This window comes from Sander vitreus, chromosome 20 (assembly GCF_031162955.1).
Source record: "Sander vitreus isolate 19-12246 chromosome 20, sanVit1, whole genome shotgun sequence".
Classification (NCBI taxonomy): domain Eukaryota; kingdom Metazoa; phylum Chordata; class Actinopteri; order Perciformes; family Percidae; genus Sander; species Sander vitreus.
This window is the reverse complement of record NC_135874.1, coordinates 13,011,162-13,026,667: the sequence shown is the minus strand read 5'-3', so window position 1 is coordinate 13,026,667 and position 15,506 is coordinate 13,011,162. Positions and strand designations below refer to the sequence as shown.

General features: G+C 39.4%; 1 protein-coding gene across 3 annotated transcripts in view; it reads right to left on the bottom strand.

Moving 5' to 3' along the window:
- Nucleotides 1-3,420: 3,420 nt before the first annotated feature.
- Nucleotides 3,421-15,506, bottom strand: part of rcan3 (regulator of calcineurin 3) — a 46,973-nt gene continuing 34,887 nt past the window's right edge. For all 3 annotated transcript variants that reach the window (XM_078277145.1, XM_078277144.1, XM_078277146.1), the window contains 3 exons: nt 8,310-8,483; nt 6,823-6,994; nt 3,421-4,081 (listed from right to left, as the gene is read on the bottom strand). In XM_078277145.1, coding sequence (XP_078133271.1) covers nt 3,927-4,081; nt 6,823-6,994; nt 8,310-8,483 — 501 coding nt within the window. In that variant the 3' untranslated portion in view covers nt 3,421-3,926. The remainder of the gene's footprint in view (nt 4,082-6,822; nt 6,995-8,309; nt 8,484-15,506) is intronic.

Genomic DNA, 15,506 nt, shown 5'->3' with positions numbered 1-15,506 from the left:
AGATCTTTCAACAATGCTAGTCTATACAGCTAAGCTAGCAGCTCGGTAAAGCTGTACTTAGTGCTAACATCAGCATGCTAACATGCTCACAATGACGATGATAACATAAGGCCTATCCCAATTCCCGGTTTACATCCCCAATTACTCTCTAGCTTGCATTAGCATTTGGTAATTAGTGCTAAACACAAGTTAAACACATGTCGCTAGCATGGCTAAAAACCAAGACAGTTTATTAGTTACTTACAGTTTGGGTGATATTTCCATCTATAAAGACTTTTCTGCTTATCTGGATAAAAAAATATTAAATTAAAAAATGTCAGTTACTTAAAAAAAGCGGGAAGTGACATCTTTTTGCTATTTTTGGTATAAAGGTTTTAGTTTGTACAGTAAGAACATATTTAATACTGGAAAGTAACATTAATTTACTATATAGTTAAGAGGTCACTTTTAGCTACCATTGTGGATTGGTAAATATAGGCACAACTTGCTAAAAAAATATTTGAATAATGTAGCAGACAAAATATTTGATAAGTGTTTTTAAACAACCTTCTGAATTTCTTTTCAAGAGTTTCATGAATCTACCTCCCGAAAAACAGATGCTTAGCACTGACTTAAATGTAATGACAATATATGAAAGGCACAAACTAGGGTTGTGCAAAAAGTGAGTTATTTTCAGATTAATATATCTCATGGAATCTGAACATCATGTGTAAAAAATTTGCTACATTTTATAGCCTACACTGGAAAGTTTCTGTACCTGTATTTGCATCCCAAGTGTGTAGCCCCTAAAGCAAAGAAACCCCTAAAATAAACAACACTAAACTTGGATTTTAAGAATAAGTCTTTATGTATTTCTCTATGTGAAACAAATGGCTATTATACGTATTATACACAAATAGAAGCGGATACTGTAAGAGACAGAGACCATCTCTGAGAAATAAGTACAGAACATGAAAATACACATACCGGTATTATAGAACTGTAAATTATTGCTTGATTTGCTACTTTGTTTTCTGGATTCCTAAAATACAAGACACAATATTCATATTTCAACGGAAACAGTACAACAGTGACAAACGGTATTATTGACCTTTTTTGTAGACGTTCCCCAGAAATAAAAGAAACATTCAAACAGAGTCCATTTTGATAACAACACAATGACAGTTGGTTTTTGAACAAGCATTTTCAGGACTTATTGTTACACATTTTTGTATATTTATTTTCCATTACAACATTGCCAAGAGAAGCCGTAACAAACTGCACACTGGGACTGGCCTCAGCAACAAAAAAAACGTACTTGGCATATGTACATAAATATACATTTTCATTTCAACTGTGACCAAAATGCACCCAGTTTTAAACACCATTACCACAAAGAGTAAAAAAATCTTCACGAGTGTCTTCCTCTTGCTCAGCTGCTTCCTCTTTATCATAATGCACCTCAGTAGTTCCACCAATCTGCTGTCTGCTTAGATAACTGTGACAGCTTTACTGTAGTGCCAATACAACTGCACTCTACCAACATTTCAAAGAACTGTTTAACTTTCTCAGCACATAAGATGAATGTTTCTTGCAGACAAACACAAAAACAAAGACATTGATTTTGCTTTGCAGTGTCATCCTCCTGCCTCATTTAAAACCTACAACTGTACTGCATGTCTACACCTTTACAGTCGTACACTCCCATAGATCTAAAAAGGCCTAAAATTCTCCAAGGTTCACACTAGCAAAAAGGAAGTGGAGTGTTTCACTCACTGCAAAATGCTGGTGAAAAGGCTAACCAGGTGTTCAGCTTGAGATAAAAGAAATAAAAAAACACAAGAAAGAAACAGAGAAGAAATGCAATGTGCTTCCTACTGTGTCGCAAGGACTATTTTATGTGAAGGAAACAAACAAAACGCTGACAATAAAGTGCTTACATGCAGACAGACTTGTCTTTTGCTTAATTAATATTGTTATATAGCAAAAAAGGTATTTTTAGATTTCATGCTGCCAATTGACAAATAAGGTTTAGACTCACCGCTGACACCCAAAAGCCCTGTTAGGAAATTTTGTTCATGTTGCTTCTAAAGCACTGAAATATTTCATTAAAAGAGGCGAAACACTGATATGATATGGGACCGTGGGGAGAATTAACCAAAAAAGAACAAAATTATAAAGTTTACGATTTTTAGTGGAGTTTTGTTCGACTTTCCACTGAACTAAATACTGCAAAAAAGTAATGTAATAGTAGTAGTCAGTAATGTGCCAATATAAAATAAAATAATGCAATAAAACGTGTCAGGAAAATATGATTTCTTTCTGCTCACTTTGACAATATACATCAGTGTCTCTGAGTAAGAAAATTTTTTTATCTTGTCATGACAATATGAGGTGAGTGAATGCTTTGGTTGATTATCTCATGAGGCTACCTAATTTTCCCTTTTGTCAGCAAAATGCTTTTAGGTAATCTACAAAATCTAAAAGGACTATTTCCACAAATCTACTGCTCAGCTATTTACAGCGAGAAGCAGCGCAGTATTCTGGTGTGCAGCAGGAGACGGTCCAGAGCCTCGCAACTGCTTGGAGATATCAAGAGATACTCAGTGCAAACAAGCAGTAGTAGGTTTCAGAAGAAAAACCTGAAAGTGGGTTTGATCAAACAACATAACCAAGACATTAAAATGTGTAATGTGAATTACAACAAACAGAATCAGAAGAAAAAAAATGCACATCCCAAAACCCCTTGAAGAAAATGAGGGGGATGAACTGTCTCTGATCCATCAGGTCCCAACAAAAGCGACAAATGCAAATTTGCCATCAAGTTGAAGACTGAACTGTCAATCTTACAAAAAAACCATTCCGCTTTTTCCCCCCCATAAGACGTCACTTTCAACTCTGCGCGGGGATATTCACTTGCGTCAAAAGCATCACACTGTTTCCCTGTCATCACAAACAACAATTAAAAAAACACCACAGCTCCTCATCTACAGACGTAACTTAGCATGCAAAAAGTGTCGGGATATCAAATACATAGTGAGAATACACATCTAGTAGTTTAGCAAAAAACAACACCTCTCCAAATAAAATAAAAAAGACAAAAAGCAAAAACCAGCAGGGGGGAAAAAAGAAGGTGAAACAGCCACCACAACTTTGTTAGTCACATATGGCGCTTCGTGCAGTGTGTGATGTTAAATAGGTTCCTTTTTCTTGATATATCTTGTTAGGATTTGTGTTTTCTGTACGTATTTTTTGTAATACAGTATATACATGCAGACAAGAGCGGGTACATCACACACTCATCTTGATGCAAGCTGAAGCGACAAACCAGCAGATATGAAAATGGATGATAAGGAAGAAAAAAATATACATATATATATACACATATGTGTATATATATACACATATATATATATATATATATATATATATATAATCTGAAAACACTATTGTAAAAAAAAAATGAAGAAATAATGTCTGTTTAACAAAAAGTTATTGTACACACAACTGTGAGACAAAGGGAGAGGTACAAGCCAATAAGCTAACTAACTAGCAAGCCACTGAGAAGGACTAGCAATGAGAGCTGAGTGTGTGTGATAAGTGACAGGTGCCTGCGTTGGGACAGGTATTTCCACCCCTCTTGCTGAAAACAAGGGGGATTGGTGGGGTGGAGGCAAGCGTGCCTGCCGCTCCCCACGCTGTCCGCAGAATGTGATGAGTGTGTGTGTGATTCTCATCCATCCCCTTCAAGCCGCCTCATTCCATCGCCACGCTCCCCACAAACACCGTCTTCGAGCAATGTTTGTTGGTTTGTTTTTGCTTGTAGTTGAACTGAAATGAGGGGCATCGACGCTCTCTGTGAGTGCAGAGACGAGAGAGAGAGGGCAGGTGTGTTGTGGGTTTAAGGGGCGGTTAGAGGCCGCACCGGTGTCGGGGGGGAGGCCTCTCTAGTTGAAGACTTTGGGGGGTTCCTCGGGACGTCTGGTCTGGACGATCTGCTGCTTTGGCCGCGCTGCCTCATCCTCCTCCGCCTCGCTCTCGCACACGTGGACGACCACGCTGGGGGTGGACTCTGTCCCCGCGTGGAGCTCGTACTTTTCACCTGAAAGGGGAAGGTTGGGAGTTACTAAAAAAAAAGTCTAGTCTTATACTCTTTAAGAGGTAGTGGTGCAAAGTAAGTCAGTACATTTATTTAAGTACTGTACTAAAAGGAGACTTCTCTTATTGTCAACAAATCCCATGAAAAGACAAAAACCAGCAATGAAGTGATCCTACTAACAAGTAGTATCTGTGTAGACAGATATAACGTTTTTCTCTGTGCCATAGATCTCCACTGTTGCACTAAAACAAATGCATTGCAGTTTATTTCGAGCCATTTTATTTTGGTGTACGTACTCACTAGACTAGAGAACCAAATATGTATTATTGTTTGCTAAAAACTACAGTATCCAGCTGTTTCAGGAAATCATTTAGCCATTTAAAAAAAATAAAACTATACATTTGTTGTCCCTTTTTTGTTTTTTTAAGATTTAAAGCTTCAGTAGCAACTGGGCTATAGACAGGGCAGGGAAGTCAGAAAGTATTTAGAAAAGGGTTAGAAACATTCTAAATAACAACAGCCTTATCCTGTAAGTTCATTCTGAAGTACATTATCATTTCTAGTTGATGCTACTTATAACTTCCAATCCACTATATTTCAGAGGGAATTATTGTTCTTTTTGATTATCAGTACAGTATACACAGTTAAAACAATTCAATTCAAGGCATTGGTAATAATCATTTACTATAATTCAAATAATCATCTTAGATTCTGCATAATATGTGCATTTACTTTTGATACACACCCCCATGTTGCTGATTACACTATTCAGAATGATCAGTTACTTATTTCACTTGTATGCAGGACTTTGATAGCGAGACCAAAAACACTGTCTGAAAAGGCAGTGAGACAAGCTTAAGCAGCTAGGGTTGAAATAGTATGCTTGTGTAGTTTATTATTTATTTATTGTTACTATTTATTACACATTGAGGATATTTAATTTACAGCACAAGATAATCTACTGTTTGTCTGTCCATTGTGTTGAAGATCAGCTCAGCACACGACCTTAAGAGAAAACAAAGAGACTTTCCTTGGAATAGTTCTGCCTTTTGTCCAGATGCCAAACTCAGCGGACTCAGATTGAAAACACAAACGCTTGCTAGATTGTATCACAGTTGCCATGGAGATGAGATCAGACAGCTGGCAGACAGGAGGAAATTGGTCTAGTAGCTTTTTCACTGTGGTGCCAAGCAGAAAGACGGACAGTGAATAGAGTCCTGCTGTTACCGCGGGGAGTTGACAGAGGGAGTCAGAGCGCTGTGCTGCAGCCCGGTGCTTATCTGATTTTAGATGCCAGGATGTGAGGCACAGAACAAAAGCCATTTCCTGATTCCTCATGTTGCTATGGTAACATCATGGGTCAAACGCGATCCTCTGGGATAAACAGTGTGTTGTGTGTGTTTGTGAGTATTTGGTAAGTTTAATCATGTTTTTGTCGATGACAAAAAGATAATTGTGTTTAACTGAATACAAACTTCAAAGTACTATCTTCCAGCTAAACGTGCAGTTTTGCTGAGATGGAGGGAAGCTGCCCCACCCACACATTCTTCATGGCTTGAGATCATAATGTCTTGCCTGAAGCCTAAGACATACAATATTTGGAGGCCCTTTCTAACATACTTTCATGGCTCCCATGTGACATGAGTTACACTCTACTCCAAGACTCCGAAACATTTTATATACCTGTTATTATTGTTATTATTTATTTTGTTTTATTGTATTTGTTCATTTGATATTATTCTTATTTATTCTCTTCTCTTCCTCATATATCAATTGTTATTGTCATATTTGTTCGTATACTCACTGTAGCTACATTTGTAAACACTTCTATTCATTCATTCATTTAGTCAGTCTGTTCCAAACTTACTGATTTGCTAAATGACCTGTTAGGTTTAGAGGGAGTGGAAGTTGGTTTGTTCTTGATAATTCTTTTTGGTTGAAAATGAAGAAAAAGAAGAAGAAAAAAAAAGTAATGTTTTTCACTTCATCAGCATGAGCACATACACAAACATGAACAGACATTGTGGACGTGACACACCTTTCCATGTGTGTTAGGTGACATTTTATAAAGGTTGCTGCAATCTAAAATCTTGTCGACAAGGCAGACAGAGGCGACATTATTATTAAGCGGAGAAGGTGACTGGTGAACGAGGCTGCTGGGAAAGATCCAAATGTAAATGTGCTGCCTACACTGCGTACACTTGCTGAAATTGCAATAGGATGGGAACTGCAAAAAGATCTTTTTGTTGTAAAGTGAAGCTGATCTATATTATAATCACAACATCAGTTTGTTGTGTAGTGGTTGTTCATGATTCCCATTATTGAATTTCAAATTACAGCCTTATTGATTGGAATTGACAATACACCATTTACAATTATAATTGTGGCAGAATTAGTACATGGAAATCTTGGTAATTTTCTGAAACAATGGGTCTTTAATTTCAAACAAAGGTAGACAAAAGCAGGCTTCTCATGTCTAGCGGCTAGTAGGGCGGCCTCTGATTGGCCTGACCATTTCCTAACCTTACACGTCACTGGGTGCATGCGCTGTAGTTTGTTTACATACTTTGACCTCAGCAAGATGGCCGTGGCTATATTGCATATAGCAGTGATCCAGAGTGTTTGTTCCCCTTGTAGCATTACACACCATTTCCTTTGTGTTGTATCTGTGCTGTATATGTATTGTGTAAGTATGAGCATATTGGACAAGCTTGTTGAACATTAAACATTGACTGAGTACTGACCAGGTCCTAGCTTGGCTACTGCACACAGCAGGTCGTAGTTAATGCCGGGCGTAGCGTCTTCGCTCTGGCTCCAGCCCACAGGTGGCGAGGCAGGCGGCGAGATCAGAAACTGTTTGACGGGTTGGGGAGGGGCAAGGTACGACTTGTCAATGTTCTCGTCGCCATTCTGGACCTATTGGGGAGGAGATGACAATTGATAAAGGCTGTTAGCGCTCTAAAGAGGAGATCAAAGTGATACAGAGTGGGTAAAGCTCTCTGGGAAAACATATTTCTTTCTTATGCGTACACCTGTCTCATGGTACACTGGCTAGTGGACATAGCTGCAACCTAACTTCATGCCATACTCCCTGTGGAAAGTGACAGTAGACAAATTGAGGCAAAGTCATAGTTTTTCAACGATGAAAAGCTCCACAAAGAAAGGTCAAATTGGGATAGCTTGTGAAGTTCCTGCACTCTTTACGTATATGTAATCCTGATACTTAAGAGCAAGAAAAGCACGTTAGTGTTGCTTGCTTTTAGTCTCAAATTGCAGGCTTCTTCCCATGAGGGGATTTTGGCGTTTTGATAGCAGCCAATTGCCATAATTACAATACCTACATGTGGCATCTGTCTGAGCTGTACAATCCTTTATCCTCTTACGTCAAAGTACTGAGAGGTGCAGCAGGGGTCATGACTGGTAGTGTTTTTAAGATAAAACAGGCATCAATTACAAGTTGACTCATGGTTTCCTAGGAAGCAGGAATTTGATGATTTGCAAGCCAAATGACGTCTAGGCATCTGGGCAAGTCTGTGTTTTAAAATGAGTTTAACGAGACATATTACAGTTGTTTTAACATAGCTTTGGTGACTACTGTACATTTTAATGGGTTGTCTGGACTTGCTACACATTGCAATATATGCATTTAAATGGTTGTATGTAACCAGCTAGATGTCTAAACTTTTGCTTTTCAACCACATTTAGTCCACTTTCAACCCAAATAAGCAGACATCGGTTCACCTACAGATTATGAAAAACATGCCACTTATCTTTGTGTAGCTAAGGGTTGTGAAGCTTACTTGTGTAGCTAAGAGCTCAGGTATAAATATTTTATCACAGTACTGAAGATATATTCTCATCTTATTTTCCAGTTGTACTAGAAACACACTTTTCTTTCCCTCTCTTCCCCGAAGGCAACAGACAGACGTCTACGATGAAAGAGAAATCAGCAAATGATGTGTTTGTATATAATCGTGTGACTGGGTTGGTGGGCTGATGAAGCAGTCAGGTGTGGCTCAGACAAGGGAATAGAAAACAGAGGAAGTGAAAGGTTTTTAGAGGAGAGCCAGTGTCACCCTCCTTTTCGGAGTTTTTGTCCCTGTTGCGTGTGCATGTTGCAGTGAATGATGAACTATAGCATGACTTCCAATGTAAATAAGCACTGCTCTTCCTTACATGGTCCATGTCCAATGCCCCATGTCCCTTCCCAGACCCCTTAACTGACACTCACTTGGGCGAAGTAGAGTTTGAGCTTCTTGCCGTTGAACTCGGACTCGTGCAGCTCGATGCGAGCGCGGGCAGCGACCTCTGGGGTGCTAAAGTTGATCCGGACTCTCCGGAAGCTTTTGAACATCTGGAAATTTGTCTGTTCGTCGTAGATCCTAAACAATGCCTCGAACCTCTCCTGCAGAGGACAAACAGAAAAAAAGTGATAAAAGATGGATTTAAAGATACTTATGTTGATATTCTGAAGATACTGTAGGAGAAAGAAATCAGGTAAATCTGGTAAAATATCCTTTGGAGCAGCTCAGTCAATATGTTTTATTTTACATGCTTTTTTATTAAATAACCCTTCAAACTCAGTTTGACTAATGTCAAATATTGTTAATACATGTATTTTGTGTAAGTATCCAACAAAAAACTGTGTCAGTTCTGCAGTGTTTCCATATTTTTGGTGAAAAGATGAGACAAATTTAGGGTGAGCTAAAATTTGGGGGTTTAAGTTATTCACTGACACCTCCGTCTGAGCGTTAGACGTGACTCTAACTGCTCTGCACCCATTTCATTTGCTTTTGAGTTAATGGGGAAATTAGATTTTCAACTTCCCGTCTGTCTCCTCTTTCCTCACCCTCCCTGTCTCTTTATGTAATTCTCTCCTTTCTCTGATCACTCCCCTCTTCCTCCTTATGCACCACACTTTGTCTTTGACTATACCCATATGATATATTCCCACATCTCCTATGTTTTATTACTCCATCATCTCCATGGACACCCAATCGACTTCCTCAGCTGTGAACTCAATCAAGCAGCTCAGTAGGAGGGCGGAAGGAAAGAGGCCGCAGGGAGAGCTGATTCCTGAGAAAACAGTAGCGTTGTTCTTTGTCTCCTAGCCGACCATCTCCCACTGACTATGGAACCAAGCCTTCTTTCCACTGAAAGGTTTCATCACTATCACTTTGCACTAAAGCTTTGTGCAAAGACAAATGTACACATACCGATCAAATGATAATACTGTTGCCTTTTCCTATTCCATTTAATTTATTCATGTGCCCATTCGTGCAGTCAGTGGCATCAACATCAATTGGTAAGTTTGGCCTCTATCAAATCAGTCCATGATTGTGTTATTTATCTCAATATATTTTTCTATGTTCTTTCAGGCAGTGGGAAACACAAGACTGAAATACTCCCACAACACTTCCCTTGTTCGGCTGACACAGCACCTCTCACCAGGATGGAAAGGGTGTGTGTTAGCTGGAGGGACATAGAGGCTGTGAGATCTGCCTCTGCACATTAGTGACAGTATAGTGATAGTGGCAGACACCAAATATCTGTAAACTCAGCATACTGAAATGAGTGTTATAAAATAAATCAAGATATACTTCATTGTCCTGTTATCCTGTTATTCCTGTGTCCTTTGGATGAATCCATAATACAATCTTGCACATCTACATCTGGTCTTATCTTGTTGAAATGATGTGATTCCAAAAAGGTCTTATTCTATTGATAATGTTAACAATTATTATTTTTTCATATTCATTACAAAACTGCTGGAGGGAAGCTGTGGGGCTGCAACTAACAATTATTTTCATGATTAAGTAATCTGTCACTTTTCTTGTTTAATCAATTCATTGTTTTACATCTGAAAACAATGACAATGTCCATCAAAATCCATCCACGTCATCTTTGAGTTGCTGTTTTCTTTTTGCTGTAATGTGAGACAAGAACTTTTTTTTGAGAAGCTGTAACCAAATATTTCCTTTGACTTTATAATGACTTGATTTATCGACTAATCATTTAACACTACAATTATTAATTAAGGTACGGCTATTTTGCGGTCCTTGATTATTGTTTATTTCACTACAGTCAAGTACGTTTAGCAATTGTTAGTGTAAGAATATGCTCCTAAATACAGGGTGTATTCTCTGCAGAGAAACCACATCATCACCCTGTCTGACACACGCAGAGTTGTTAATGACTGTGCAAGCTGTGAACCACAGTTATGCTGCAGTGTGGTGTACACTGTGGTAAAACAATTTGCATTTCAAGAATAAGCACATTAACGCTTTTACTCATAATCCTCCTTCCTTCCCTTCTTGTTTTATTCCCAGTTCTTCCCTTGCTAAACGCCTCGGGGTGGCTGGCTAAACATCCACGCTGACTTCACCTCTGGGCTACGTGATACCATTTTTAGAAAGGTTTCTTGTTCACCATACAAGGTGCATGCTAGGAAAAGAGGTCAAGTCAGGAATGTGTGAATATCTTCTTGACTCCTTTTATGCGTTTTGAGGAGAATTACCGACTAACTTAGCAATTAGAATGCTGCAATCCAAAAAAGCCAGAGAGGGAAGAGTGTGACTCACCACGATAAAGGGACAGCCAAGTGTTAAGTGTGCTCATTAAAAATTGATTCTCTTACCCCCACAGACAACACAATCAGCTGCAAAATAGTAGTTAACCAAATAGCTTCTTCCCTTTTATTGTGAATAAAACAGCTGAAGAAACAACATGTCAAAATGTTAGGTTAAAGGGTCCCCCTCTGCAAACCAGATTTCTGTTTTAAGCAGTAGCGTAAAGTAGCGGGCTACAAAACCAAAACAATTAGCTAAAAAAATGCTATGAAGCTCCATAGAGTTGAGTGGTTTGTGACTAGAGTAACACCTTCCACATTACACAAGGTATTTTTTTCTATTGCTAATATCAGACAATATAGGGACAGGTGTTGCGAATTAGCCATGGCTATAAACACTGTGATACAGGCATTGGATTGTTCTTTGTGTAATAATAATGTAGTAATGTTTTTTGTATCTGTCCCTATTCAAATAAACAAAAAATAAATCAAAATATTGATTAGCGCAGCTTTAGAAAAGTCTCTGCTCCCCCAAAATCTGGTATGTTTTTTCTGTTATTTCTTTCTAAAATATATTTAAAAAAACAAAAGCTCATATAACAGCACTACAATCCAGAGGATCACTACAATCAAATGCCGACTTCAATTTTAGAGCATTTAACCAGCGATTGTTTATGTGCAAACTCCTCTGATTTGGGTGTAATTGTAATTAGCTTGAGAATAACAAAGCACAACGTGATATCATGACTTTGCGTAAACATACACGCCACTGTCCTAAAGCCAAGTGGCGTGCTATCTGTACGCATTTTGAGCTATCCGCGTGTATATCTACACTATATACAGCGTAAACACACACCACCCGCCACTTTCTAAAGTCACGTGGCGTGTTATCGCGAGGCTACGGTTGGTTTTAACGTCACACGCAGGGGAAAAGAAAAAAACGGTTGGGATTAGGAAAAGAAGAACTGGGTTGGGTTTAGGAAAAGAAAAACGTGGTAAACATCACACGCGGGATGCGATCCCTGCTCTCCTGGGTGAAAGTCCTGCCTGGGTGAAAGTCCTGTGTTTGTGGCCGGGTTGGATCAGTGGGTAGAGCAGGCGCACATATACTGAGAGGCTTATGCCTCTAAAGGTGGAAAAGCCCCAAAAAATAATCTTAAAAGAAAGTCCTGCGTTTTACCCATCCTCCATCCCGATCAACCTCCCTATGCGGATTTTTGCCCTCTCATACTACTCGCTACGGCGTCAATTCACACGCAAACGCAAGGTAATGTAAGTCAATGGAGGCCAAATGGCGTTGATAAACACGCTGAAAAGCGAGTGTGCGTCTTCATAACACGGCAATAACGGCATACCTATTGGCGTGTCATACATACGCCACTTCATGAGATCAGTCTGCAAAGCACTTGTTTGGCCTATCTGCAGAGACCACTTAAGCCCTTATTCCAAGCTGTGAATTTTCCATAAGCCTTAGCCAGCTACTATGACTCATATGTTATCAAACTCCAAGTGTGATAGGTAGTCGTTTTCACACACACACACACACACACACACACACACACACACACACACACACACACACACACACACACACACACACACACACACTCACACACAGAGCGCTGAGTGGGTACTTCCTTAAGCTAAATTGATGTTTTGGCATGAGGAGAGATGTGGGAAAGCTTTGAGATCATAATAGCATGTAGTGTTTGTTTTTAAGCCCGCTGAATTAAATGACGCTGACACACCCATGGCTGATTGCGGTGTAACAAGTGAGCGTGCTCATCACCAATTAATGTGGTCGCTATGATCGGACATCCTGAGAGAATAAGAGGTGGAACTGGAGAGTGAATGAGGAAGAGGAGTGGGGTGTTGAATGACACAGGGCTGAAAAGTGGCCTGCTCATCTGCCTTAACAATGTTCCCAGCGGTGACCCTCTCCCTTTGTTCTCTTCATGCATGTGTGTGAGAGAGACTTAGGAATAAGCATCTGTGAAGTGAACAATGTGTTCAGGATTCTTCACTGTGTTTCCACAATTAGTTAGCTGGTATTTCTGTAGGTATCCACACACACAGAAGGCATTTCTGCATGGTAAAGTAATGTGAGACACACACACACACACACAGCTTGATCCAGCACCTGCTATTACTGTATTTGCAGGGACATGGGAGCTGTAGGACAACAGGTGGGTGAGGAAATGAGAACAGCATGTCCTTGTTCTTTTCATTCTCAACAAGGCAGATAACCACAACTATTGAAGAAGCTGTACGAAAATATGTTTTATCTCACATACAATAACATGGTAACAGAAAACCGGATATACTTTGAGAACAACACAATTAAGAAAACTAACATCACCCTCAGTGTTCCTTCTTACATTAAAGTCTATACTCATAGGCTTTGTTTATCTAACAAGAGAAATCTGATGTGCTTAGTGTGGAGATAGTCGAGGGGAGGAGGTGTGAAGTCAAAGCTCTCAAATAGCCGACAACTTGACTTGGCTTGATTCAGACGGCAAGTGCTGTCATTATTGCTGACCACATGTTTCTCCATGTCACCTTTACATAACACCGAGGGTGTACCTCAACAGGCTAAATTCCCTTCCTTTCCTGTCCTGGATTGTCTCTTTATCTCGGCCCCGGTGTTGCACAACTGAGCAAACCTGGGGGCTGGTTTCTGTAAAAATAATTCCAAACCTATTTATCCTATTTACTTAGAATATTTTGTTATTTATTTAGAACATTTTACCCACCACACAAAATAAAACGCCTCCCTCTCCCCTCCTAAACCCATCCCTCCAACCTATTAAATCAAATAATTATTAATTTCTTACACTGCATTGTAACTTTTATTCTTGTATCTTATTCTATTTTTGCTCGTTTTTTTTATTTTCTATCTATTTTAATTGCTCTTGAATGTTTTATGTAAAGCACTTTGAATTGCCTTGTTGCTGAAATGTGCTATAGAAATAAAGTTGCCTTGCCTTGCACTACAACCTCCAGCCTGTCAGTCTTTGACCAGGGCATAGAGAACACTGCTGTGCCTGTCTGTCGCCGAGGAAGTGCAACGTTAACTGCACCGTGACCACATTCAGCTAGCCATTATATCATATTGCAGCGAACGGTGTCTGCGTGAAGTTTTGAAAAGTGTAACCACACACTGTGACTTAAACAAACGTCATTTCGCTCTGACCGCACCTCTGCGTGTGTGTTTCAGAGCTAAGCCTCGCTCTCTGTGAAACATGCAGAGAAGACAGATAAGCTTGAGCTTACGCACTCTCGGGTACCGAAATTTGGAACCGTTTGATTTACCGTGAATCGGTCCTCTGTAGTACTGATGTAATTCGGACGGTACCCAAAAAGGTACAGAGTTCGGTACCCAACCCTAGTAAGCAGCGACGCAAATCACTTTTGTTAAAGAGGCCCCTGGAAGTTTTTAAGAAAATGACAAAAGGAAATATTTTGTCTTGTTGCATCAGGAGGGAAATATACTTTAGGCTCTGTGTTTCTACAGAGCTTCATCTAAAAGTACAATTAAGATTTTTTTTAATTTTTTCTCCCATATTATAAAAAAGCGGGAATGTTTCCCGCTGCAACTTTACAGCTATCACTAAAGTTTATAGTAAACAAAGTCCTCATGATAGCTCACAAAATGGTTCTGGTAGTAGAAATTTTAAGTAAAATGTTTAACCAATTTTGTATTATGTAGCATGAGCCATGACTATACTGTTTGTATATGAAGAGAAGTTAAATCAATCATCTTTTGAGTGCCAACATTCCCTCAGGTGACTGTTGATGAGGAAAAAAATAGAGATCAAGAAAGAAGAATACGATGCACAAAAAGGCCAAACAAAGAGACAACCCAGCACAATCAAAAATCTAATGTGGAGAGATGTAAAGCTTGCAAGTGAACTGAAACCACTCTATCAGTGGCTGCAGGGCCATCCTTCAGCTGATTGCCTCTTGGGTAATGAGGCAGTTATGTCCCTGATGGTAATGGAAAGGCTGTCATCATGGTGGCAACAGGACATGACTGTAGGCGTCAGTCACATTCAGCGGCACGGGGAGGCAGCAAACACAGAACCAGCTAGTGGTCCTGATACAAAATCATCCGAATAAAAGATCAGTCGGCTGAACAATAAACAGCAATGATTGTCAGAACAGTACAGAAGCAAAAGGGTAGAGGAGGATATACAAAGTATTTACAGTATTTCTACTTCACCCCTCTTCCAGGTAACGAATTGTTCAAGTGGCGGAATTGTGTGTAACCATGTGACAGATGACTGTGACTTAATTGTTTTCCCATCTTATGTAAAGGAAGGATTACGTTTCTCCAATGTGTAGGGATCACTTACAATTAGCAGAGCTTCAGGTCCATCCTATTCTGTTTGCACCATAAAGACAATGAAGGATAAACACGCACTAAATCTAACCTCAGTTGCACCAAACACTTACACAAATACCAGATTCTGAATGTATGCTTAGCAAATTGTGCTCAAACTGTGACATTTCGCAAAAGCTCCAGCATGCTGTCGACTTTCATTGTTATCGTTGTCTCAGTATCGTTAGGGAGTTAAATAAGGCTCACATATTCAGCTGTTTGTTCTCTGTCACTGGTGAGATTGAACAAGTCACATCAGCTGAAACACACCGACATGTCCCATCATTCCTTTGATCAGCCATGCGCCTGAAAAAACAGTACACTAAACACACACATAAAGGCAACAAAAAAATCACCCCAATTTGGATTTCAAAATAAAAGCTTTGCATTGTTGGAATGGCATTCAACAACTAAATGGGCAGAGTGAGAAAACAGCATGTAGCAATCTAATACAGACTGTTATATAATAGTTTTATAAG